This window comes from Buteo buteo, chromosome 10, assembly GCF_964188355.1.
Source record: "Buteo buteo chromosome 10, bButBut1.hap1.1, whole genome shotgun sequence".
Taxonomy (NCBI): domain Eukaryota; kingdom Metazoa; phylum Chordata; class Aves; order Accipitriformes; family Accipitridae; genus Buteo; species Buteo buteo.
This window is the reverse complement of record NC_134180.1, coordinates 7752314-7780193: the sequence shown is the minus strand read 5'-3', so window position 1 is coordinate 7780193 and position 27880 is coordinate 7752314. Positions and strand designations below refer to the sequence as shown.

The 27880-nt window shown below is 40.8% G+C and overlaps 1 protein-coding gene across 1 annotated transcript in view; it reads left to right on the top strand.

Moving 5' to 3' along the window:
• Positions 1-27880, top strand: part of DNM3 (dynamin 3) — a 190188-nt gene that overhangs the window by 147878 nt on the left and 14430 nt on the right. Inside the window, 3 exon segments of the mRNA XM_075038434.1 lie at positions 17319-17483; positions 21931-22157; positions 22786-23022. Coding sequence (XP_074894535.1) covers positions 17319-17483; positions 21931-22157; positions 22786-23022 — 629 coding nt within the window.

Below are 27880 nucleotides of genomic sequence, written 5' to 3'. Positions count from 1 at the left end.
TAATTTCTTTTAATTGTTGTTCCTGCGGCCAACAGGATGGTTTGAACCTTGTGGCCTTCCCCTGCACCCTCTCCAAGTTGCATAGTCTTGAAAATCTCTGGTCTAGCCAGCAGAAGTGCTGGTGGCAGTCACTATCTGTGTGCGATTCCACTTCTCAGCTTTCTACTTTGTGGTGCTTTTTCAACTCCCCACCTTACTTGCGGCTTAAGGAGAACATGCTGTTGACATAAGCCAAACTGGAGTTTGCATTTTATGTGCTGAAATTAAAACAAAAAGTTGATATTCGACTTCAGCGGCATAAAGGTTTAAAGCTGTAGAGTGCTGTATTTCCATAATGGAAATCGCTAAACCTGGAGAGACACATGCCTTCTCTTACATACCCCTGAATCCTTTCTCACCCTTTTTCGTGGCTGCAGTGGAGTCGTCTTTTGCCAGTGGAGTGATGCAGAGTCACTTTTAATTACCTCCTTCCACTGCTTTTGATTTCAAGCCCAACTGATGGCGCCAGGGGCTGAACCACAGGGAGATCTCCGGGCAAGTCCTGCCTATGTCAGGCAGCCTTGCCAGGCAGATGCTATACAGCCCGCTGCACTTCCTTCTGGTGTTTTTTTTATTACATTTTATTTTTTTTTAGCCTGAGACAGGAGCTATGTTAAAATCTAGTAGCTCTGCAATGCACTCGTACATGTGAAATTCTAGGTTATGGTCACCAACTTCTCTTCCGCTTCCTGACCTCACTTCAGATATTTATAGTCTGCGTGTACATGTATGTAATTATATATATGTTTGACTTCATGGGTAACATATCCCGTATACACAGATTTGTTAAAATACATGCCATTATTTTAAGCCAAGAAGTATGCAGAGTTCTTTGAGTCTTTTTCATAACCCAAGATTGGATTTCTTTATTTTTACAGGAACAGGAATGGTTTAGCTGGAATGAAAGTTCATTCCACTGCATCATTAGCTACAGGCAATCTTCAGTTGAAGCCTAGCCCATTTTTCATGCTAAAGCTCTAATAGTTTGACTATTAATCAACATGTAGGATGAATTTCTGGTGCTGAGAGCGCTTGTCTGCATGCCTGTAATTTAAGCTGAAGTTTGGTGGTTTTTTTTCTTATGAAAGGAAGGTAGCCAGAAAATAAATTATATTTTAAAGAGCTCACCTCCCTCTCACCCCCTTCTACCATTCCCCTTCTGATAAACACCCCAATAGTTTTCACTAGATGGATGTGGAGATTTAGCCAGAGTAGCAGATCCTCAAGTGTGTCATTTGATCCTCCAATAATTCTAAAGCAACCTTCTGTTAGATGAGACTAGTCACTGACACGGTGATTGTCTCAGGTGTGATACTGAGTACCAAGGGTCCAGTCCAACTTGCTTTTATCAATTTTAATGTTAATTTTAGGGTCTCAGATAAAGTTTTTCCTTCCCTTCTCCATTACATGGAAGCTGTAAGCAGCAGCCCATGTGATCAAGATCTTCAGTCAGCGTTTACCTGCCTTTTCAGCTGCCTGCTCTTCTCACACAAGGGTCATGCCCTCTTACCAAGTTGGGTGAAGGCTTCTGGAAGGGTGACAGAAGGTGACAAGTCAACCCATGGGACCAGCTCACTGTATGGAGAGTGACAGTTTCTGTTTGCTCCTCCTGCCGTTCAGATCGCTCTTTATGGCCAGGCCCCTCTCCTCCCTACATAGAAGCCCGTAGAAAGTGAAGATTCAGAGGACTGATCCTCCAGTTCGGAGACAAGAATGGGGAAAAATCATGCTTGGAAGGGCAGGAATTGTTTTCTTACACTGCTTCTCTAGTCTGACCAGGCTCCCTAAATAGCTCTGCACAGGCCTGTGGAACATGCAGAACTTCTCCAGCCCCCACTGAAGAAAGTGGTCAAACAACAGTCTCCGTGCCTGGTGGCTTCTTAAGAAATGTCTTTTCCAAAGGCCACGTTCCTCTTTTCTCAGGCCCAGTAAGCAGCAGAAGCACCTTTGGGTCGATCAGTTTGTGCATGGGAGTTTTTGGAGACCGCTAACCAAATATCTTTGCTCTTTTCTCCCAGATGTACTCCCCAGCTTAATGGGAGAGCTGCTGCAGAGCGCTTTCCAGCTTGGAGGCAAGGGAGTATGGTTTGGAACATGGACAAGGACCTTGTGGGGGAGGGAGGAAGAGAGCCATATAGTTCATATAAGATGCAGAGCTATTTCAATTTAACTGTCTAGGGCTCTGAAAGACTCCAGTGCTTTACCCTGTGGAGGCTAAAAAGCAGTTTCAATGCTATTGTGATAAAATCTTCTTGTTCTGGCCATGCAGTTTCATTTCAATCTTAAGGAAATAGTGCAGAAACCCTGGAAACAAGGGAAATCTAAAGCATTATCTTTTCCCAGAAGGCACATAGCACAGTGTTCCCTGTATTGGACCCGAATTGCTCATAACAGAGACTACCAACACGTTTGGTCTTTTCATGGCCACATTATACCAGTGTCTTAGAATTATCTGATGCTTAGTTAGAGGTGTTTGGGCCTTCTTTTCCTTTGTTATTGCTAACTCATGAGCTCCCTGTCCAGCATAACAGCTGTCATTAGTCTGTCAGCATATAACTATTATTTTATCCTGTTTCTGTTTTTCCAATCCTTGAAGTTATCCGTGTCTTCCAGGACACTGTTCCATCCCCCATTGTGTTGGCAATACCTCACAATTTTGTGTTATGGGCAGAAAGAAATTTAACTGGCAAGTTCATGCTATTTTATTTCAGTAAGACTGATCCATTGGACACTGATGGTGAAATCCTTCAAGTCTGCTAGTTCTTCTTCCCATGTTATCATTTATTTATCTGTTAGGTTTTTTACTGTACCATTCTTTCATTAATACTCATCTTTATAAGCCTAATTGCCAGTCTCCTAAGGGTATCACTTTGCTGAACCAAAGATCTGTCAAGTTTCCCTTAATCAGAAAATCAGTTAACTTATTGAGTCTGGCATGCTCTGTCATCTTTTATTTATTTATTTATTTATTTATTTTATTTCAAGTCTTTCTTTAGAAACGTGTTCAAAAGCCTTGCATGCAGTCATAGTTCAACTAACAAGCCTGTACTTGCATTGCTTCCCATTTTGTTGAGTGTGGGCACTGCACTTGCTGTTCCGCAAACCCAAGTACCGCACTGATACCTTCATACTGTGATGCTGCACCCACTCCATGGGCAGTAGCAGGACCTGTTGTGTTATGGGGAGCTGATGACTGGATATGGGTGTGTATCAATGATACTTGTAGGAGATTCTGCACAACATATCTTTCTCTTTTGAGGGTAGCAATTTATTCCCTCACTGCTTCCCTTCAAATCCCCTGTCCTGGTTAGGAAAGAATAACAATACACTGAGTTCTATTTCACCTGAGACAGTTGGTACAAGAGTGCAAGAACTTTGTCTGTGAAAGCTTGGTAGCCAAAATACTTTGCTCTGAGGAACCCAGTGGAAATTGTCTTGTCAAATAGCAAGCTTCGGGGCCAGTGACTTAGGTTTAGCCCTGCTCTGGTCTGGATGACAAGAAACTGCCCATGACAGCCATGAGGAGCTGAAAGCAGTAATTCACGCTTCTGCGACACAGCATTTTCTCCTTTAGTGTTATCAGTAAATTGCACCCCAAAATATAGCCTGCAATTCCAGACCCAGTCTTTCCTCTGTGGCTCCTTTGCTGCTTGCCTGGCCACTGACTGGTTTTCCTTTTCAGGTCTTTTCATTTTTATACTGGTTCAGTTCCCATTCCTCTTCCAGTGCTTCCAAACATACAATCAAGTTCCCTTGGGCTAGTTGGTCTGTTAGTGTGTGTTTCGCATAAGCCTTCACTTTCTGCAACTGTGGTCATTCATGGTTCCATGTGAACCATGGTTCACATCGTTGGAGATTTTCTTGCCAATAACCATTGCCCCTGCACACATGCATGGTATCTGTGTGTGGGTGTAAAGAAGTACATGCATTTGTAGACATCTGAATTTAAATTGTCCTAGTTTACGCTGAGGTATGTTTCTGTCTAATACTAGAGAGTATTAGGCACAAATAAGAATTGTTTCATGTGGAATATGTAATTATCAATTGAAAAATCTGCACCCTCTCAGATGTCTTGTCAACACTTCATGTCTCAAAATGCGTAGTATCCAGAAAACTGTGGTGTTAACCTTTTCTACTCCATGCTAAACGTGAAAAATCAGTACTTTTTTGTGTTTGCATGGGATCTTTGTTCGCTGTGATTAATGGTCCACTAAGAGTGTCCAATACAAGTTCAGTGCAATGTACAAAGTGTCTTTGATGCCAGACATTCTACAGTGCTGTGCAGAAACTAAAGCTAATAGTCGTAAGCCTGAGAGGACTGGAATGTTTTCAATTTACTTTTAAACAAATGACTTTATTGTGCCATTCTCACATGGGAGTAAATTCCACAGCCTTAGTGCCACATTAGACAAAACTTTTTTACCTGCTGATTTCTGTTTATACTTGGAGAAGAGAAATTAACCTTGGTTAGGGATTGGGGGGAATAGGACAGAACTATTAAACTCGGTGGGAATTTTGCCAGGGGCTTCGCTGAGAGCAGAGTGGGATGTAGGAGTACAGGATGTAGCTGAAGGATGATTTGTGGTGCAGAGTGAGTTCAGGAATTCTGTGTGCCTAAAAATCAAACTCATGAGGGGCACCTGTAGGAAAAGCTTTAAAACTGGTTTTGCCACTCTTGAAATGTAAGGAAGCAGTTGTTGTAGTCTGAGTAAATGCTGGTGGATGTCAGGAGGAAGATTCCTAGTCACTGCAGCTGGAGTTAAATAAGGCTCAACTCCTGAAAGTAACAATTCTCAAATAAGTAATGGGCATCTGTAGCCATAAAGGATTGACATCTCTTGACCTCAAAGAGAAAAAGTGTCTCTGAACTCATGACATTGCTATTGTAATGGTAAAGATTTTCAGACCAAGACAAGGAGGTTTTGAAAGAATGAGTCTTCAGTGCTGATAGGATGGTCTAATACCATGGACCTGTAAAAACATAAAATATTTGCAAAAGGCCTAAGTAAGGAACATGGATCCATTCAGCAAGTAGGAGACCCTCTAATGCTAATAAGTGCATCGTAGTCTTCTGATAGGTACAATGCAGAACCCATTCCAGTAACTCCTTTTGATCAAAACATGAGTGTACATTAATTACTAACAGAACCAAGAATGCTGGATTTTATTTTTTTTTAACTGCTCACTGGGCCTTTTTTGTACTAAACCTTTTTCTACAAGGATTTTGTTTTGTGCATGTTATGTGGTTTTATTGCTTTATAAATCCTTAAGCAACCAAGAAGAGGGTTGAGTTTTGTTTTGACTAATGTTTTTACTTTTACTTTGGCCGTCTACAATTCATTAGTATTTTATGTTACACGTCACTGCATGGAAATCGAAATGGAAAAAATTACAAGTTTAAGAGATGCTTAGGTAAATGCAATTGCAGAAATTGCACAAATAAATCCACTCACCTGAAAATAGCTTTAGAGCCTTTTGTCTTCCTCTGATGTTTCTAATCACTTTCTGGTCTTTTCCAAAATAATAGCTCATCTCTGTGTAATGGCTTTCCATAAAACTTTACCTCAGTTACAAAATGAACAATGTAAATGGTGCAAATCATTCCAGAGTGTCCTCGGAGCCCTAAAGCCTTTGCTGCCACTGATTTGGCCTCTAAAGGAAGATACACCTAAAGCTTTTGTAGACTGTCAAGGACGACAGGGAAAATGGTCTGAGAGCTATTTCCATTTTGACTTGTAAGGCAGGAAAATTCTGTCCAGTTGGTTTCTCCACACTTGGCAGCTTTTTTCCTTTTTTTAAAAAAAATGTGGTGTATGTTGATCATTGCTGAAAAGAAACCAGTATGTGTATAGAGGGTGACAGCTTTTACTATATAGTCAAATGCTGCCATGGGTCAAAACAGAGATCAGGAGCGTTACTCGGCAGTGCTGGGGAGCTTGTGGGGGCAAAGGCAGTGCCAGTTCCTTTCCAGGTGGTGCCGGTTTGTGGTTTATTTCCATGAGCAGAACAACGATTTTGTTACAAATCCAGATTTTCTAAAAAGTCTAGGATGTGTTTCCAGAGTTGTTGTAAAGCCTCTCTCCCTGCGGTGGGGAAGAAACCGTGCAGGAGAGGGCAGGATCACTTGTGTTTAAACCAGGCTGAATGTTCCTGGGCAGCAGCTCTCCATCCTATCCTAGCAGCAGGTGCCCAGCTGTCCTCTTCAAATGGGAAACAGGACTGCAGCAAGGGAATATCACCAGGGCCTGAGGCTGTATTAGCTTTCCAGACTGGGTAGAGTAAGGAGCAATTACGTGCTTTTGCCTAAGACTCCTCTGACTCTCTCTCTAACCCACTCGCTTCCTGCCCATCTGGAAAGGCAGGCCCCTCACTTGCAAACTGTCTTGGGAAAAGAGAGGAGGAGGGAATATGCTTCGATGGAAGCATCTTATCCCCTTTGTCTCCCAAATTCCTGTCTACAGTAGGGACATAATCTGTGCTTAAAGGTGGCTCCCTGGGGGGCCCCGGTTTGGCAGGCAGACTGGTAGGGAACACATGCTTTGAAGCCAGAGGGTGTCTCAAATGAAATGATATTTGAATCTCGTCATGCAGGTCTTAATAATCCATGAGTCTTAATATGGCCATAAGGCTATAAATTCAGGGATTTTGACCTCAAAGTCTTTGAGTGTGTTTAAAAATAGCTCACCCATCCTCATTTTATCACTTCATATACTCTGACACAATTTTGGAACCTGCCTCCATCCCATCTAGCAGGGGAACACTATAATTAAGAATCAGTTTTGAAAGGCTGTTCTCTCTTAGCTTAAGGCAGAATAAGGCTTTATGTATTTTGCAGGAGATTATAAACAATTCATCGGCTAAAATTAGCAGTAAAAAGGGAGCCCCAGTTCTTTCCTGCACTGTGGTTTGTACCACAAAGACTTAGTGTTTTTAAATCATGACAGAGCTCTCTAAAAACCTTGAAAGCGTATTATGTATGTCACTTTGGCTCAGTTAGGAATAGTCTCACCTCTAAGCCAGAAGGCCATGGGTTCAAGTTCCATGCCCGCCCTTGGATTTAGCTGTCTCACAGTAATTTTATTACAAAAAACATTTTAAAATAGAACTATAGGGGAAGAAGAGTGAAACTTTTGTATCTATAACTGCACTGTGAGACATTCAGTCATTGGGACAATATGTTAAACCACTGCTCAGGGGCTAGCCCTGATGGTGTGGCAGTTTTTTCTCTTCTTGATAAAACCAGTTCTAATCCTTGGGAGTGTGTGTGTGAGCTACTGTTCCCTGTCTGAAAGAAGTTTGCCTTTTCATTGTGCTGCCACGAGGATGGGGTTCCTTGATTGTACATTGCTGTGCAAGAGCTGAAAAATGAGAGATGTCAAATGAGTCTGGACTTCACCTTTTGCTGGTGACTAGTAACAGAAGGCAGGGGGGGACAGGGAGAAAATCAATCCTTTGAACCGAAAATGCCACAGGTCATTTAAAAAGTTAATTTGCAAAAATATCCAACTGAAGTGCGAGGCTATGGTTTTTTGTGGCAACAATAAAGCCGGGTGATCTTAACTGCAAAGGTAAACTCCATATTGTGTCTGCTTGGATCTCAGGAAGAGTACTAATCACTCATGTCCTTTAACTTCCCCATAGAGAGGAGGTCAGAGTGACTTAAGGTTTAAACTTTATATTTTCATTTTGGTTTGTGCCAGCAAGCATGTGGTCTTATAACATGAAGTGTTTATGTTTGTTGCTTATAGACATGTGTATTAACTTACCAGAATCTTACTGTCTCTTAAATACAATTTGTTTTTATTTTAGGGAGGAAAAAAAAAAATCTTTCATTTTCTGCTGGTTTTGTAGAATACTTAGAAGGGGTTTGGTATATTTATACAAAATGGAAGCCATGTCGTAAGGCAGTATCTAATTTCATTTGGTCCAGGATTATGTGCAGCACGGTTGCTCACAACTCATTTCTTACACTGAAAATAATTTTACCCAATAATTTTCAATTTCTGTTCTTGTGGTGTGAATCCAAAATGCTCCTGCATGGATGATTTTCTTTTGTTTAGCAATATTTGTTACACTTCAGTAAAGCTCTCGGTGTTTTCAAATTCCTCTTCTGATCTGTTTTGAGGCTTTTCTGCTACAGGAATATTTCAGCTCAAATTTTTGCTTGCAAAGTTAAAGGAGTTCTTAAATGGGGAGTTTGGATGGTGGTGATCATTGATGCTCTACTGGGGTAAGAGGTCCTGCCAGAATTTGTAGACCACTGTCACTCTGCCTGACGGAGGGCTTATGGAAAAACCATTAATGTGTATGAGAGCTTTGAATCTTAGGACCTGAATTATCAAATGAAATGTTTTGATGAGAACTCTGGCCAAGATATGTTTGGCATATGACTAACATCTGGGAAAGGTAGATTTATCTACATAAGATGCTGGTGGTTCTTGTATGTCTACTTGCTAAATTAAATACATTCCTGTTATTAGCTTTTTTCAGATAAGCAATTACTGTGGGTGCTACCTACAGAGACTATAAGAATTGAGGCAAGAGATGGGGGAATAATCCATCATGTCCTGGCAGGAATGTTGTCCCATTTAGCCACATCTGGGATGCGGGTGGGGTGGTCTGTGCAAGGCTTGAGTTGGTAATGGTCTGTCAAAAATTGGGGTAAAGGGTGGGCTAGCCTATGAGGGGAGGTGTCCACAAGACAGATTTCTGTACTAAGATGCGGTCCATGCTGGGAGAAAAAGATTGAGAATCCTTCCCGTAGAGCCTGGCTTAGCAGTATTGACTGAATGTGAGGCAAAGGGGAAAGGAAATGGTGCCGCTCCAGAGCACAGTGATCCAACTGTGTGAAATCAGTGTGGGTGCTATTAAAATGCCATCTTCCTCTCCCTTCCCCTTTCCTTCCTCCCTCCCTCCCCCTCTGCTGTCAGCCTGGCTGAGGAAAAGTCAAATAACGTACGACTGTGTTCCTTGGCATCACAACTGCAATTTCCCTTTAGGGGCTTCAAACTTGAGAATGGGAGGTTTTAAATCTTGCTGATTCGTGCTGTTCCAGCAAGCATATGTGTGAGGAGAAAGAACAATGCCAGTTCAAAACAGAAATCACAAGTGAGAAATCATTGCTGCTAAATCAGGTGTTGCAGAGGCCAGTGGAAAAATCAGACACTAAGAAAAGTAGGAAATTACTTTGTTTAGAGCTGGGAAGGTTAATGAGAATGAATTAGAAAGTGCTTTCTGTGTATTCAGCCCCTAAGGATTTGAGCAAAGTTAGAGGGATTTATTTACTGATTATCCAGACTATACAACTGGCAATAAGATTAAGTGAGGAATTTTGGAACATGCTGACATTTCTTATTTGCATCATTTACTATGGAGATCATTTGTCGGTACTGCACTGAGTTTGTGGTGAACCAGGGCTTAGTCTGGCCCAGCAGAGACGGATCTGGTACTTCTCATGGCTCGAGGGATGTGGGGGTGAAAACAGTTTAACGTCCTCTTCTGCGTCTCAAAGAGGAGAGGAAACATCAAGTTTGTCTAGGTGCTTATCAGAGGAGAATTTCAGAATATTTTCCCAGACATCATTAATTATGGAAAAGAGTGCAGTTATAGGTGACACACTGCATTAGGTCAACTAAAAATAAAAGACAAGGCTGTAATTTATAGAGCCCCTGCATTGGACGCTGTACAGAGCTCCCCTACTACAAGGCCTCCTCCAAGTTCGTCCCTCCCAGCATGCACACAGATCTGCACGCTGGCCTTCTCCTGTATTCCAGTTTCTTTAAACCAGGCTGGTAAGTGCTGAAAAGTTACCATCTCAGCTGGAAGAAATGAAGGGGGACCATGGAATAGGGGTTCAGTACAGGATCTAGGAAAAACAGAATTGTGATTTTTATTCTTTATTCTGGGTGCCTACCTCTAAAATGATCACATTTTGTGAAAAACATCAATTCCTATGTTATACACAGACACATGAAGTCATAAGCTATGCTTTAAACGTGTAATCTTGGGCAATGTGTTTTCCAAAATTTGCCTTCACCAAGCCACTGTCCATGCACTGAGCACTTACTCGCCCCATTTTGATCTCATAAAATAAGACAATTTCTTGTCCCTAAAGGAATCCTTCAGCCAAGTCTCGTGCACTGTTGCTGGAATAAGGAAAATTTTGTTAGTGACCTTTTCTTGCATGGTTACTGCTAAGTAAAAGTCCTCAACAGTGATCAGTTCTGCCAACATTTCTTCTAAGAATGGTTTTGGTAAGGAGGGAAGTAACAGAGGTGAAAGGCAAGATATTATTTCAGTCTTCATGATGACTCTTAATACTTCTCTGATCAGCATCATGGATGACTAATTCTCCTGCTTTCTGTTTTCATCATCTTTGGTAGAAACTCCAAGACTTCTATTTGTTTTCCTTCTTAGGAGAACTGCATACCACAGCCAGTAGCTTTAATCCTTTAATCCTCAGATGTCTGGTTGATGCCTCCACCTATTGATTACCTCCCTTCACAGCAAATGATCCTGTCCCTTCACAGTCAATGTCCACTGCTGGATCAGGCTGTTGTCTCTGGGAATGTGTTTCATGCATTTGGTAACAAACGCACAATACATTTCAGCCTGAGCATCTTCTGGGCTAATCATCACATTTCAAGTCTTCATCATCATGACTTGAATTCCAGGGTAACTCACCACTATTTGAGACTTCCCAATATCTGTTGACCTCTTTCTACACTGAAATAATGGCAAATATCATGCCAATAGTATCTCACATCCTAGATTTTTTTCTGATGTGCTCTTATAAATATGGGGCACTTCATGTGTTGTTATGACAAGGAAATTCTTTGACTGAAAAGTTTGCAAATTCCAAAGTAGTATTTGTTTTATAAACAAAGGTGCTGTTTTCCTTATGCCAGCCTCTTTTTGCTTTTGCTTGTCCAGCAGTCTGTTCTGAAAGGCATGAAGCAGCTGTTGGCCCAGAATCAAAACTTGCAGTGGAGGGAGGGTTATGTAAAAGTCCTTTGTGTGAGAGATGTACATGGCAGCAAATGGTGAAATTGGAGTACAGATTCTTTGAGGGGAGATAGCTATTCATGGCAATGGTTTATTTTTTACTTGATTTTTGCATAGAACAGAAAGAAAAATTTTTTTGTATTTTCAGAAACACCTTGTCTTGTTGCAGTGTTCTCGGCTTGTAATTTCATGCTGCTTTGCACCCAGGATCACCCACTGGATGGAAGGAGTGCAAGAGGTTGTCTAGTTCTTTCCCCTGCCTCAAGGCAGGATCTCTGTACCTACACCATTTCTGAGGGATGGTGGTCTAATCTTTGGAAGAGATTCTGCAACTCTCCTAGTCCCCTTTATTTCTGTGCTTCACTGTTCTTACCATACAACACTTTCCAAATATTTGTTTGACACCTTTTCCTATTGGCAAAGGCACTCATCTCTCTCCTTCCACAGGTGGTTTCTTTTGAACTCATCAGTCCCAACTGATCTTAGCTTTTCCTTTCAGGTAATATTTTATAGAGCCCTGAATATCTTCTTCAGTGGTCTCCTCTGAACACTCTCAAAATGTTCCTGATAGTGTGATAACTAGAATTGCATGCACGATTCTTGTACTGATTTCATAATAGCAAGACATTGTTGAGTAATTCTCTGTTTATATTGCACTGTAGACACAGTTTCTTTTCTGCTGAACTGCTCCTTAAGTGGCCATTCTCGTGCTGTATGTTTATAACTGATTTATTCCTGCCCAAGTCAAGTATTTTCTATTAATAATTAATTTCGTCTAGATTTTTAAACTGTTTCTCCAGATCATTGTGAATTCTGGTCCTGCCATCTAATGCATTCACATCCCCTTCCAGTTTCTTCTCATCTGTAAATGTAATAAGCACAGGCTATAATCCACCTTCATGAGCATTAAGGCATTAATAAGCACATTAAAAAATACAGCCCATGTGAAAGTCCCCTTGACAGAGTTTTCCAGTTTGACAGCGAGCCATTGACAGCTTTTCTATGGAAATGAGCATCCAACCAGTAACTGCAGGAAGAGCACACTTCCCTTGATGAAAATGTCACTTGAGATTGTGCCAAAAAGCTTTACTGAAGTCTGAAATATGTGCCATCTAATGTTAATACCTTACCCATAAGATCTGAATCCCTCCTCTAAAAGGAGATTGGATTGATTTAACATGATTAGTTGTCAACCTGTTAAGAACTATAAGACAAAAGTAACTCCAAATGTGTTGGAGTTCTGGTAATAGGTCATTCTTTTCTGTCTCACAGTTCCAAATCAGCTTCTTGACTGAAGAAGGCAGGGAGAGAGCCTAATACAGGTTTTGAATGTTTGGGATCATTAAAGCTAGGTAAATATCTGGGGAGCAGTCTGTGGATTCAGCAGAAGGTTTTAGCTAATGTCCTGTACTATAAGATGTCTGTAACCACAAAGAAGAATCTAAGTAGGTGACTGTTTAAACTAATCTAGAGAGTTAAATACTTTTGAATCAAATTGAGCTAGCCTATATCTTTCTTCTGCGTGGATATGAAGTGAGAGAGATCATGTGTGCAAGGGGAAGCCAGATCATAACCTCTGTTTAGAGCAGCTCAAGGCTGCTAATGAAAGCATAGTAGCTGAAAGGAGCAGCCTGTGGGTGGTTCAGTAAAGGCAACAGCAGTACAAAGTCAGGAGATGCTGAAAGCATGGAAGAGAGTGGCAAAGTCACCCTCTGTGAGGGAAAAGGACAGCTTCCAAGCCACCCGGGAAATGTTCTTTTTCTGCTGCTTGCTTTGTTGTAAATACACAAAACTAATGTATTGTCATTTACTTGTGTTCCTTCCAGTAAGAAAACCTCACTGTGTGAAGCCATCATGTGGTTTCAGCAGTCCTCTGGCAAAAGGCATGCTATGTACAGCTGAGAGTACGTCAGCTAAATTATATATACAGTATCAAACTGCAATGAAGAGAGAATATCAAGAATTGATTGTAAAGATTTAGGAAAAGGTGGTGGGGTTAGGAGAACTGCAGTGTGCTGAGTGTTGATGCATTAAAGAAAAATCTTACTTGGACAGAAATAGATAAAATAGATTATATATTCAGCAGCTGTTGATTAAAACATAAAGACATCTGGAGGGAATAATTAATTTTCAGGTGGTGGTTGTTATGAACTTGGATCTGTAAATGAAAGATAGGAAAGCAGCTTTTAAATGATTGGTTTCTTACTGCAGCCATGGACTTAGTTCTTAGCATACAGAACATTGCTTTGCTGCTGCTTTGACTTTTACCCTTTAGTCAGTCACCTTCCAGTCTGCTTCCTTTCAGTGATTTTTAATAGAATGCCTTTTTGATTAAAGAAAATTGGTTGATACACTGCTCTAATGAAAATGCTAGACAAATGCTCCTTCTTGGAACTGACATCAGGAATGTTATACAAGACATTCTTAAATATGCTGGCAGCTGCCCTGAATGTAATGAAATCATGGAAATCAGAAGTATTGAGCTCTCTGTGTGGCCAGCTCAGGACTGTTTTCAGTATGTTACCCAGTTTTGCTGTGAATTTCAAAAGGAATCACTTTTCCTGAATTTTCTTGGGACATTCTTCAACATGCTTATAATTCCCACAATCAGGAAAATTATCCTGATATTCTGAGGTACTTTTTTTTTTTTTTTTTATTGTACACAGTTCCTCATGCCTACATCCCTTTGTACCACACTAGATCATTCTTCTTGCAGCAGAGAGTTTACAGTCTTCAAAAGACTGGTAACTTTTCTGGTAGAAATGCATGTGTAGGGTGAAATCCTATTCCCACTGCACCAGCAGTAAAATTCCCACAAACTTAAGTCGTTTGGATCTTGCATGCAGTTTTTAGTCTTTTCTTGTATGACACTTTGATTAATCTTTAATACTGTCTTAGTACAGAAGGCATCTAAATGGAGGAAAGGTAGAACAGTGGCAATGATGCATACTTTGTGTTTCACTAGCACCTTTCCATGCAAGGATCACAAAGCAGCTTATGAAATACAGGTGAGACCTGCTGCAGAGAATAAGGAGTAGTTATTATTTTCATTCTTCTAAAGTGGAGAGAAGGTAGGAGGGAAAGACCTTATCTCTGTGGCAATGTGTATGTGTATATAAATGAAAGGACCATCCTGGCTTCCATGTTACCTTCTCTTTGTCCGTGTTTTTATTCACGTATTGCTTCTCTGTAGCTTTGGTGTATTTTCATCAGATATTCTGAATTTGGGTTTTCCAAGATGAATCTGATTTTCTCTACCTGGTTTTTAGCACTCTATATTCTTCCATAGTTTCTTTGTTGGAGGCTCACAAAAGTTCCTAAAGTAATTGCAGTTGTGTTCATTTGAAGTAACAATATTCCATTCCTGTCAACAATTAATAGCAGTATTAAGCAAGAGTCAACTGAATGAAACCTTAGTGCAGATTCATATGCTGTCACTTAACACTTGCTATTGGAACGAGCAAGTTCTGGCTTGAGGATGAGGAGCACTGAAAGGGGGACTGTGGCTGCCGGGAAGGAAGGCACAGAAACCTGTTTCCAGCTTCTTCGTTCTCCTTTTCTGTTTAGCATGAACATTCTGTTCAAGAGCAGTCAGACAGATGTGAGGGTTTTCTTACGTATTCTGGTTTGGATTTATTCATTGCAACAGACTTGCAAAAGCCTTTCTAGAATGTAGCATGGCAGGGACTTAGGCTGAGGGTGGCTTGCACTGAAACTAGAGTCTCCTTGATGCTCAGTGAGAAAACCAGCTGTTTTGAAAGAATGACATGGAGATGGAATAGGGCATCTACATCACTTCTGTCTTGTTGTGATGCCCAGCTTTACCAGGCAACCTTACTCTCAGATGCTGCTGTTGGCATAATGCAGAGATGGCTTACAAAAAAAAGCCTGATAATGCTTGTGGGTGTACTGTAGAGCACAGACTTCCATGTGCAGGGTGCGATGCAAACAATATGGTTTCTGGTATGAAAAGCCTTCAGTTGAGACATCAAATCATTAAGAATACTATGGCCAGAAGCTTTCATAATGAATTACTGTAAACTCATGAAAGATTGATCTTTTCTGATTTCAGAGAAAATAAATCAACAGTATGAAGTCAGCTCTATTACAGTTTCAAACAAGAGATGGATTCCTGAAGTATTATCCACTTTCTGTAAATATCACCTATGAGCCTGTATATAAAAGGTTAAATGTTTGCAGACTATTACCCTTTGCCTTAAAGATCAGAGACAAATTACTATTTTTACTTTACATTCTCTTGATGAGGATAATGATAAACATCTGTCACTGCTGCTTAGCCAGCTAAGAATCTTATTGCAATCTGTAATTTAAACAGTGAAGAAAAAAATAAAAATAAAAAAAAAAAACTTGGACAAAATGCATTTTATATAGACAGCAAAGAAGAAAAGAAAAAGAATAGAAGTCAAATGCAGGGGAACTGGGAAAGGGGCATTTTCAGTCTGCAGTTATTTGGCTAAAATCTGTGGGTGTATGATAGATGTATGATTTTCCATTTATTTGGTATTTCACAGGGAAAATTACAGTCAGTTTCTTTTCAGACATGGAGGCTAAGGAAAGTACTCAATCTGCACGCTGTGACTTTTTGGCATATGCGGTTTATTAACAAAATGATTAAGTTTTATAGGGTAGTGCGTCTACTGGTGTTACAGAATTGAAAACACTGTTTTTGTCAAGAGCTCTTTCAGTGTCCTCCACAGTCCCAGGATTTTTGGGTAGCACTGCTAATGATTTTTAAAGTCCATAGATTAGCTGGTTTTCCAGTAATTCATCTGTAATTAAAAACAATCTGAACTTTTGAAACTTCTTTTACAAACATGTAGTTTTGTTTCTAAATGGTACATTGGATCTTATTTCTTAACAAAACTATAACTTAACAAATCACAACTATCACCATTTCATTTAGACTAGACTGACCAAGCCATAGTTTACAAGGAGTAAATACAAAGTGGTCTACCTGCCAATGCTGCATGAACAGAAGCAGACCCTGCGTTAGGAGATGAAACTAGGAATCTCTTTTTGGCCCAGCAAGAATGGATTTCATGCAGGGAGAAGCCTCTTTGGTGACATGTTTGCATATCTAGCTCTAACGGTCTTTTGCTAATGGGTTAGCTACTGATTTCAACTGCTCCGGGAATCTGTAAAGCACTAGTAGTGTGCAAATTTTAGCTAAATGCTATATTATAAATGGAGTTGTGCTGACAGGGGTCTGGCTGGTATATAACTAGTTCTCGTTATTGGGTTATTCACTTTGTGCAAGTAATTTCTGTTTCTTCATGTTAGGCTTCTAGGTGCCAACAGAACAGGTTTAGATTTTATAGTTCATGCTAATATGACTTTGGTGGTTGTTTTCAGGGAGTATTATATGTCAGAGTTTGGGGAAAGGACATTGTTCTTTGTAGTTTGCAGGTTGAAATTCCATTCTTTTGGCATCTTTGAGCCTCAGAAAGCAGTTTGATTTTTGCCAAAAGGCTACTATTGTTTTTTTAGGTTTTCTTATATTTATACAGGCCAGACCGAAGCAAAGTACATACCTTTTAGCTTCCAGTTAAAGTTCCTTGTATTTTCTTTAATTAGGTCAGCTGTTTACATACAAAGAATTTTTTTTCTGTCCAGTGAAAAGGGGACCTCTAATATATAATCCAGCCTATGTTATGCTGAGCCTTGAGCACTGGAACCAATGATGCTTTTGCTGTTATCCTTCATAAATCCTTTGTTTATATAGGTGCTATTCACATCTAACAAGTTTGAGGCTAAAGTGTGGAATTTGTCACAACTGAGTCAGTCTTAAATAACAAGGATGTTTTTTACCCATAGGAGGGTAAAATTCAAAATCCAGGTGCTGCTTTCTTGCATGGGTCAAGCTGGCTGAATCTGAATGGTAAAAGATTTGATAATAAGTATCACAGTAAGTGATCTGAGGTAATTTCTTGGGGTTTCATTTACGACCACACATCTTTGTCTGAAAACTTAAATACAAAATTACAAATTTGTGTGGAAATATATAATGTACTTTGTGGAAAAGGTCTTGCAGCTCATACTGCATTAACCTCTAAAAGTCCAGATTTCATGATGTTAAACACTAATGTTAAACAGGCCAGTACTTCATATTTTAACCTCCAGACCTTCTTTGTATGAGTTACATTGCTGGATGACTACAATATAAGTCCCTTTTTTTTCCCCAATATATTTCCAGTTTACTGAAGTGTGAAAGACTTTTCTTTTTTTTTTTCTTTTTTTTTTTTTCTCCTGTGTAGACTGAAAATGATGAGAATGGCCAAGCAGACAATTTTTCAATGGACCCCCAGCTGGAGAGACAGGTGGAGACAATTCGAAATCTTGTGGACTCCTACATGTCTATTATCAACAAATGTATCCGAGATTTGATACCAAAAACAATCATGCATCTTATGATCAATAATGTAAGTACCAGCCAGGGTTCTAAATTATCTTAACATGTCTGTCAAATCTCTTGCACTCATACAAATACACCTCTTGAATACAGCAGCAACAACAGCAGGTACTAAAGAGAATAACACGCTCTCATAAATGCCACTCTCTTAGACAAAATATTCCAATCTTCTGTAATAGTAGGAAGTTCTGGAGACTTCTGAAAGACTGGCACGCTGCCTTGAGTGCTTACTCCAAAATGCTAAAGATTGAATTCATTTACATCTTAATCAGAATATAAATTATTATTTAAAGGTAAAGCAAGGATTTTTTTTGTCTGTCTGTCTTTTGATATAACAGGAAAAGGGAGTTGGGAGCTCCATCTAGACAGTCTGTGAGAGCAGCAGAGCAGAGCTGTGCTTCCTTGATTTTCCATCTGTAGCCCTTTGTCATGGTTTCTTAAAGCAGTTCTTATTTTATTTGGGTTTCTTTATATTTTCAGGCTACCATTTTCAATTAATAAATCTAGAACCCTAGGACACTGTTGTGTAGATAAGCAGATGTGGTTGGTTGATTTATTGTGTGTGTCTTAGAGCTGAAGATTATTTGGTTAAAGAAATGGCTTTGAGATATCATTGTTTTTCCACTGCACTAGGATCTCAGCCTTTGCTTCCTGGCAGAGTTCCGAATGGACCTTGTTGAAAACAAAGCTTAATGTTAGTGCCACTGCTGCCATATGAACTAATAATGGTAAGCACGGCTCCTGTTAGTTATGGGTAGCACCTTTTCTGTGAAGTCATCAAACCAGTCAGTTTTTACAAATACAATATGCTATAAGGCAAATCTGCCTAGAAAGTAGCATTTACTTTTGACTCAGAGCCACCTCTAGCTTTAGTCCAATGGATTTCATTAGTCCTGCGGAATTTGCATTGCAGTTAGGAGTTAGGTGGTTGGACAGGAAATTTCAATGGGATTTCCTGGTACATATAATACAATCAGAATTTTTGCAGGAGGTGAGAGATAACCCATTAACTTCTTTAGGTTTAGGGGAGTCAGACTCCACATAATGCTCTAGTCATGGGTGAGTTTTTACAAAAAAGCATGGGAACAGTGGAACTGCCCTTTTTTTCCTGAAATCAGCCATGCTCTTGAATTTAGAGAGTAGCATGTTTCCTCTGCTCTTTCCAGATCACAGCTAGCAACTTGCTCCTTCGACTTAGCACAACTTCAGTGGCTTTTGAAAGGGCTGGGTTTTAACTCTCATTTCATAAACTGCAGTTTGGTGAGCAGTTCTTTTTGAAAGTTTACATTAAATTTTCTGCCACTCACCTCCTGATATGGAATAATCTGAGGGTCTCTGAAGTGCATGCTTTACTCAGAAGTAGAATACTATAAGATTTTATACTTTCAATCTCATCAGCTCTTACATTGGTAAAGTCTGCCATGCTGGCTGACCATGGCACACAGAAACAACATACTTACATCATCTACCTTTCAGCTGACCTCATAGTTCATACCTGTGTTTGGGCTTGCTAGTGAGCTAAGACCTCCACCTCAATCCTAGAATTTAAATTTGTGGCAAAGAATCAAAACCTTTTAATGGACTGTGAAGAGTGAGACTGAAAACATTAATGCACTTGTTTCTGTGCAGCATAGGCAGTAAAATACCATATTAAAAACAATAGCTAAAATATAAATTTTAAAAAATAAGCACTATTAAAAGGAGAAAGAAATGCTTGTATTAAGACTGCTGAGCCAGGCCAAAAGATTGTGCAAAGACCTGGAAAGCAGTGGAGCTGTGATGGAAGGTGGATCCTGTTAAATATGTGTGTTCCTTGGAGCCTTCAGAAGTCCCACCCATCCACCAGGAGTTAAGTGAAAACACCCTCCCTCCCCCTTAATGAGAATATTCTATACTTTCTGCTGCCCCATCGTTTTGCCTCCAAAACTCTGGAAACAAATCGATCCCAAGGAGTTTGTTTCCATGACAAATGTAACCTCCCAAGTCTTCCTAGAACTTCCTTTCCATTTTGTGGGCCTCTAAATGAGCACTTAAGATTCAAGGGAAGTATCAGGTTCAAACTTCATGTACAGAAAATAATTAGATGCTCTCCCTAAGCATATTTTGAGGCCTAAACCTAGCTTGTTGTATTCCAAATGCATCCCTTATTCTTCCCTTAGGGTGGAAGTTGATTACCTTAGAAGAAAATACATTTACCACACAGAACTGCATTGAGTTACCGTTAACAATTCAAACATGCAGAAACAAAATGCACATTTCAGAATTTGTATTTGATGGTGCCTAGGTATCGCAGATTATACAAGAGGGGTGGTCTTACAGTAGACAGTATATACTCCATAAGCAGTGCTGATATTAATCTCAGCTGAGTAGAAAAACTCCAGAGTACGTATTACTACCAAACTTAAGGTTAAGGAATGGATTGTGCTTGCATTTGAGGCAGTGATGTGTGTTGTAGACTGCCCGCTGATGAATGAAGCTGCACGCCCATCTTAGCCCACTTCAGAGTGACAGGGCAGGCTTTGTGGCATTGACGTTTTGGATGGTTGCTATGGTTCAGCTTTGACTGCAGGCCTGATCTGATGTCTGTGAAAGAAAATGTTTTAAACCATTCCCGTAAGTCTTTCTGTTTTCTAGAAAGGAGCAAAGGTGTGAGTAAGTGTCACTTTCCCTTCCTTTTCCAAGCTGGAGAAAGTGGCTGTTGTAGAAGATCTTCCTCTGTCTAGTACAGTGCATCCGATTGCAGAAGGCAGGAGGTTGATCCAAGAACCGTCCTTAACACAGCAGTCTTCCCCTTCAAGAAGAGTTCAGGGAGTTACTTGAGTCTCCTGCTAGTGGCAGACAGGGATCTCTCATGCTAATTGTCACAGGCTGATTTTTTCAAACAGATATTTGTGGTTTAACAATGCCTTTACAATCAGCTCTGGCCTTAATCTAATTTTAGGACTTCTTCTTCTTCTTTTTTTGAAGTGATGCCATTAAAATGCTCATTTCATCGAGTAGAATGTGATGCTGTTTAACTATGATATCTGTTTTTAATGTGGAGTTTTTGGCAATCATGAGGAAAGTAGTGTACTCTGGCTCTTGATCAGTACCATCTACTGGAAAACAGCATGATACTCATGGAAAATTTTTCCAGGCTTTGCTAAGAATTTGTGCATCTCCTGTCATACGTGAATGGGAAATGACAGCCAAGCCCAGGCAATATGGTTTTGTTTCCCTGTAAGGTCTGTCCTGGCCTTCTTTTCATTGCTAGGTGACCATAAAGGCTCCCGTGCCTGCGCAGTTTGAGTGCTCTTACTGACTTTGTCTGAACAGAAACATTGCCTTAGTCTAACTGTCAGGATTTAAATCAATGTTGCTAAACTAGCGCAAAACTGTGTGCAAACGGAGCTCAGGTTTATGTAATCAGAATCTTGGGAATGTATTATCGTTAGCATCTCCAGCTCAAAAAAGCTTTATAGAGCAAAAAGCCAGGTGAGAAATAGATCAGAACAGCAACAAAAGTCTCAAATGCAAGGATTTAGTAGGTCAGCAGCTGGTCTATTTACTGCAGTCTTATTTAATCAGAGTACTTCTAGCTTTTTATCTCTCTTAATGTGGCCCAGGTTTCCATAACCAGGGCAAGCATAGCAGGAAATCAATATAGTAAATTAGATTACTTGGACACTTCTCCCTTCAGTTTGAATGCATGAGGATGGGATATTTAGAATCTGACGAAGTTGTTGGAGATGAAAGACACCGTCTACAGTAGGGTAAATTGTTGCTAAGAAAATAATTGACAGAGATGTTATAAAGCCTGAAAATTCCCATTCCCGGGGGGAATTTAGTATCTGATGGTATTACTAATGGATGTCATTTACCTCTCAGTCAGCCATTTAGAATTGGACCAAAATGCCAGCTGACTCCTGGGAGCTGCTGGGAAGGAAGCCTGTTTGAAATCAATGGTAAACAGAGGTGTTGCCTTAGAGACATAGACCAGTGTTAACTCCAGCCATGTCCAGTGTTTCAAAGACAGACCAAAAAAAGGCCACAGTGCGTTGTGGAGTGACTGCACAAAACCATCTTATCCTCACATGTGAATCATTGTCTCAGAATGTGGCTTTGTAATTGCATTAAGCCCACCTGCATGCAGGCAGCTGGTAAAAGGTCCAGTCCGCCCTTTTCCAGCTGCTCTGCCCAGCTGCATGTGCCAGCCTTTCACTGGGCCACAGCTAGACCTCAGGCTGCTGCACCATCAGCACAATCTGAGTTCAGCATTTTTTAGTCCCTGATCTGACCTAACAAAAACTGCATGACCAGCAGAATTGATGTAAGGTAGTAGGAGAAACCAATTTAATTGAGATATGTCTGTCTCCTGGTTCCATGGATCTCACAGTGTATTTGTTCAGTATTATATTTTCAATGGGGTTTTTTGTTTGTTTATTTGTTTGGTGGGATTTTTTTGTCTGATGAAATAGGTAAAAGAATTTATCAACGCAGAGCTCCTGGCTCACTTGTATTCTTCTGAGGACCAAAACACTCTGATGGAGGAGTCAGCTGAACAGGCGCAGAGGCGAGATGAAATGCTCCGCATGTACCAAGCACTAAAGGAAGCCCTAGCAATCATTGGCGATATTAGCACTAGCACTGTCTCAACCCCTGCACCCCCTCCCGTAGATGACTCTTGGCTTCAGCAGGCCCGCAGGTAAGGATCCTCAAATCTGTATTGCAATGAAATTTAGGACAGGCAGACACTGTCAGCATCAGTAGCTCCCTCCTTGCCTGTGTTTCTGGGCAGATACTCCTCCAGGTCTTTAATAACACTTGTGATGGAAATCAAAACATTTTCCTATATATATATCTTCTGTGGATATGTATGTGAACACCAGACAGGGTATTTGCCTTGTAGAAGACCATCCAGTGGATTTATAGCTTGTCTGATGCTTCAGATAGCAGCCGCTTCTGTCACCCCAGTGGTGCATCCACAAGGCCTCTTCTTGCAAGCTGTTATAATAATTCAGCATCTTGGGCTCCATGTCCTAGAAAATCCACTTAACAGAACATTATTAGAACTCTAATATTAAAATCCATTACATTTACCTCTTTGCTTGTGTATTTATTTCTAACGTAAGGCATGCTGTCTGTGGGAAAGGTGTGAGACTTAAACATATGTGATGCTGTGACACTGACAGTGAAGGAAAATGCCAAGAAAAAAACAATTGTCATAGGCATTAAAAAGGTTTTAATATCTGTTTAAAAATAATAAAAAAAGAAACAAACAGAACCCCAAACCTCACCCTACTGAACTTCTTAAATCTCTGATATTTCACCAGATCACCTCCTCCAAGTCCCTCAACTCAGAGGAGGCCTACATTAAACAATCCCCCAACCAGACCTTTACCTGGCCGAGGACCCGCTCCTGCAATCCCATCCCCAGGCCCTCAGTCGGGGGCTCCCCCGGTCCCGTTCCGCCCAGGACCCCTGCCTCTGTTTCCGAGTGGCGGTGAAGCCCTTGGAGGACCTCCCCAGGTTCCCTCACGGCCGACGCGGGCTCCTCCCAGCGTCCCAAGGTAAGATGTCTAATCTTCCTGGGGGTGGGCATGGTTCTCTCCCTCTAGCATAACAGACAGATTCTGCACTGTGTCGGAAAGTCAAGCACTGTTGTTGAGGAAGTCTTGTAACAAACCAAAATTGGGCATTCCCTGCAGAGAGTCAGAGGTGTTTTGAGGAACCAATTTTTAGCACAAATATGACCTTCTGAAAAGATAGGAAGTTTTTTTCATGAAAAAAACCCCAAACAGTCAGTTTGAAGACACGAGATTAAGAACCCCTCTTCTGGTTGTGTTGTGTCCACATAGGGGTTCACAGAGAGGGGAGTCATCTACCCCTCCACCAGAAGAGGGGCAGGGGTACAACTCCCCACTTCTGCAACTGAGTCCTCCCCAGAAGAAGTAATGGCTCTTCTGGGAGAGAACAAGAACAATCCTTGTAGAACCAGTGGAACAAACTGATAGGAGTCTGATTTTTATTCCACAAGGCAAGTAATTTACAGCCAGTTGAAAACAGTCCATAGTTGTCTAACAGTGTAGGTCATATGGTACAAAACGATTAGTTAAGGAACAGGATTTTCATGACCACATCGTTTCCTTTCCTTCCCAGGGCTTTGCATTTATCAGTACTTTTAAAAGTAACTTTGCATATTTTATAATTTTGTGTGGCATTAACTGCTTTTTTAATATAAGTTATATGAATAAAATGTCCTTAATGTTTATTTTCACAATGACATAATACATGTAATCACTTATATATTCATGAAAGCCTCTGATTCCAAGGGCTTCGGTAACTTCCTAAATTATGAGAGGCATGGGCAGATTAGGCAATGTTGGAACAAAGGGCTTTCTCCATTTTTAATAAATTAACTGTTACGTTACAATTAGTCACACTTTGCAAAAAAATGCCGGTTAAATAGAAACAAAAAGAAAATGTGCACATTTTCAATTTTAGAAATGGCAATTAAGAAGAGAACCTTTAGAGAAAAACTTTCTTTTAAATAGGGGAGATCTGTTGTAGTTGTCAGTAACTTAAATTTGAGGCTCAGTTTCTAACATAATTACCCTTTATAATATGGAAAATAAATAAATGAGGTATATCGAAGGAATGAAGTATTTTTTGCTATGAAACAGCATTGTTGCATCAGTGCCCAACCATGAAATGCACTCTTTCATTGTAGTGGGCATCCCATAGCTCGCAGTAGGACTGCTGGGGAGAAACCTAGAGTTGCCTTTCTGGGTACTAAACTTCACGCTGAAATGGAGTAAGTCCCTCGCTTGGGAGAGCCTGGGACTGAGCTGCAGGGCACTGGTCCCAGTGCTTCCTCTGTGCCATCAGAGGATAACTCACATGCTAGATACAGAAACGAGGTCCAGTGTTTTGTCAGTTGTACTACTGGAGAGAACCATAGCTCCCTGGCATCTCTCACCTTGCCTTGCAAATGAGCATGTCTCCTTTGTCCTGCCTGGCTGTGATTTTGCATGAATGTTGCTTTCCTGAGGTGGCTTGCCAAGAGCATGTCTGATGATAATCTTTTTGATGCTAAAGTGATAGATGGGATGGAGACCAGAAAAGAATTTTCTAGCACATAAAAGACACTTGGGTAAGCAGCCTGCAAACAACTCAATTTGGGACTGCCACTGGTGGCATGCAAAGCAGTGGCTGATAAAGGAGGTCAGTGTTTTAAAAATGCTGTAGCTGGATATATAATTGAATGTACAACTGCCTGACATTTTTGTGGAAAAAATATCTGCAATACACATCTTCTGGACTGGATCCTAGATGTCTTTTTTAGAGCTATGAAAGCCTCAGACATTAAAAAAAAATCTCAGCTGCTTAAGAATGAAGGAAGGGTTTGCCGTTTTGCTGAAACTTCAGGTTTCTCCTGCTGACTAAACTCTGAGAGAGGAAATCCCAGGGAAGGGGCTGCAGGGGAAATCACCTGAGGGGGACAGTGTGGCCGGCTCCCGTGCCTATTAAATGTTTCTTTTGAGCCTTGGAATTTCTGCTACGCTTGGTCTGGTTTTAATAACAGCCTTTGCAGGATCATAGGAAATTGACTCAGAAAATGGGTCTGAGATATTAAAAGGGAAAAAAAAATAGTTTTGAGGAAGAGTTCTTGTGGAAACTTGAGCTTTCTCTGTGACTTAGTTTTGAACTGGGGCGCTCTGCTCTGACCACTCTACCCCCATTTTCTGCAGTGATTCCTTGAAGTGTCAGGATCCCCCATATCTAAGGAAATAGTTTAGCGTCCTGAGAAGAAAGTTGTATTTTTAAAGTTCATCTAGCTTTCCAAGGGAGCTTTTTGTTCCAGACCCTGTCACATGGAGCTGAAAATCCTGATATGCTGAAGAAATATATGCTTTCTATTTTCTCCTGTTCTGCCTTAAGACAAAAAGATTATTTTCAGGAGTAAGACTTGGACTGTCTTTTTCCAACCAGCAGCTGAGCACATGTTTGGTTTGGAGAATTGGGCACCTTACATTGAGGTACAGGCCCTGCCTTTAAAAAGATCCTTTTTTTCCTCAACACTATTAGCATTTAATCAAAGGAATTGTACAGAAATGGTGAGCTCTCGGCATTTTCTCACTGTTCCTTGCTTACTGTACAGGGAAAGGAAAAGGGTTAGTGGAGCAGGAAATAATTTTCTTCCTTGCTCCGCTCTGATTCTAAAGCTGTTTTGGGTTATGTGCGCTGAATATTTCTGTAAGGAAACAGAAACTATTTGCATGATACATGCCTCTCTTAATTAATCCCACTTGAGGTGGGTGGATCTCTCCCAGCAAAGCCTGTGAGTAAAGGCCCCTGGCTTTAAGGGCTTGATGCCAAAGCATATATGATTTGTGAAATATTCGCCGCTGCCAGAATTTAGATTATTCCCCCTCTCTCTGAAAAGGCTGCAGTAGTATTTTGAAAGAAAATGCAGCTGTGCGCTCGCTTTGGTAAGATGGCTTTAAGCAGGCCACTTTAGCCACTTTAGCTTACCATGATGTGTGTTTGCCTGCCTGTTTGGAAAGCCTGATCTTGACCCATTTTAGTTCTTCTGTGGATGCTTTGATTTATGGCTTTTAAATGTCCTGAATGGGAACCTCAGCTTTGCCACAAGGAAAACAATTGAATTGGAAATGTTCTTCTCCTGGCAGCAGAGCCCATGGTGTTAGTGGGAGTGGGAGGGTGCTCCCCTTTTCTCTTGGTATCCTGCTCTGCAATGCTCCTGTGGATTCATGAAGGCTTTCCCAACGAAGCACTGGAGATTGTTACTCACTTTGCCATCAAAACATACATGAACCCACTCGATGTGGAACCCTGGGACCTGCTTAAACAGGGGTCTTGAAGGGCTGGACCATCCACTCAAGCAGGCAGGAACATCAATGCTGTCCAGCACTTGTGTTTCACCCTCAGGCATGCTGGTGCTTGGTCCCCTGGGCACTGAGGGTGGTCTTCACATGTGAGGCAAGCAGCGGGGAGAGAATTCATGTTGTGCTGTTCATGAAGAGTTCCATACTCTCCCTACAGTTTACTTCAACCCACAGTCAGGCAGCATGGAAGGGGTGATGGCTGCTATGCAGCTACGTTTTATTATGCCACTGAGGCTAATTTACATGACCTGTTGTGTTTGTAACTAATATATGTTGTAAGCCATCATTACGTATTTCTGCCAATCTGGCACAAAAAAGTACTTATACTTGACGGTAATTACAATCAGAAATTTCCAGGCAAAGTCAGAAGCGCTGCGGAAAGCATCGCTGCCTGACATTTCCTGGTCCACAGGCTCTGTACTCAGCAATTTGATTGTCAAGTGTCAACCATGAAGTAAGTTTTCTGTGATGGATTTTTATGGATTAGAGTTCTTTGGAAAGATTTAATGTAATGTCTAACTCTGTGCATTGAATGATAAGGGGATCCCTTGCAAAAATCGTACCTGATCCTCTGATTAAAATCCATCATAGTGCACAGGCATATAAGGCCAGAAGGGTTATCCTGCCTTAGCCTGGGAATCTCCTCTCTGCTGAAAGTTTGACCTTGAAGCCTTAAAAGCTTACTACTATATTTTTAAATGGAATATAAATAATAATCAAATAGCCATTGCATCAAACTCTTCTGGCAGGATGAATAAGTGCCCACCCTAAAGCATTTGCTTGCTGAGTTGGATGATCACAATCTGAACACCCAAGTAGAAGAGCACAGCTCCATAGCAGTAGCATCCATTTGTCCTCTTTGAACGGATCTTCAGTAAAGGTTATATTCAAAAACTGTAATCAGCAATTAGGAGTGTTTCATGCAAGCAAAGTGACAAGAGTGTTATATGGAGAGATTTCAAAATCCTGCTGAATATCAGGAGAAGGAGAAGGCCTGAGAATAACTAATTTAATTTTGCATTTCATGTCTGTGATCAAAAGAATATACAGCTACATGGGTGATGCAAAGCCAGAGCCCATCGCAGGAGGGGATACTGCTCTGCCATAGTCAATATTTTTCCAACTCTGCCTGTCCAAGGACCCCAAAAATCACAAGACTTAGGAGAATATCAGTTGTTCCTTCTGTGATTTCTGCCCTGAGGGAAGACATCCCTGTATAATTTGTTACCAGTCTAATTTACATTTCTTGTTGAAATGCACACCCAGTAATACGTCCCTTTTGCTGCTGGCTGCTTCAAGCAGGAGACTTGATTTATTTTCTCTTACCTCTTAGAAAGGAGCTCTGCTTTTCCCCCTCCTCCACTGGCTCCTTGATCACTATTTTGTTTTCCCTTTTTTCTTCCCTTCCCTCTCTGTCCCTTTCTTGACCATCCTGTTTGCTTCCTCTTTCACCTTCTCCCTTCACTTGGTTTCCTGCCCAGTACATTTGTCTCCCCCACATACTCCCTCCTTTCCTTCT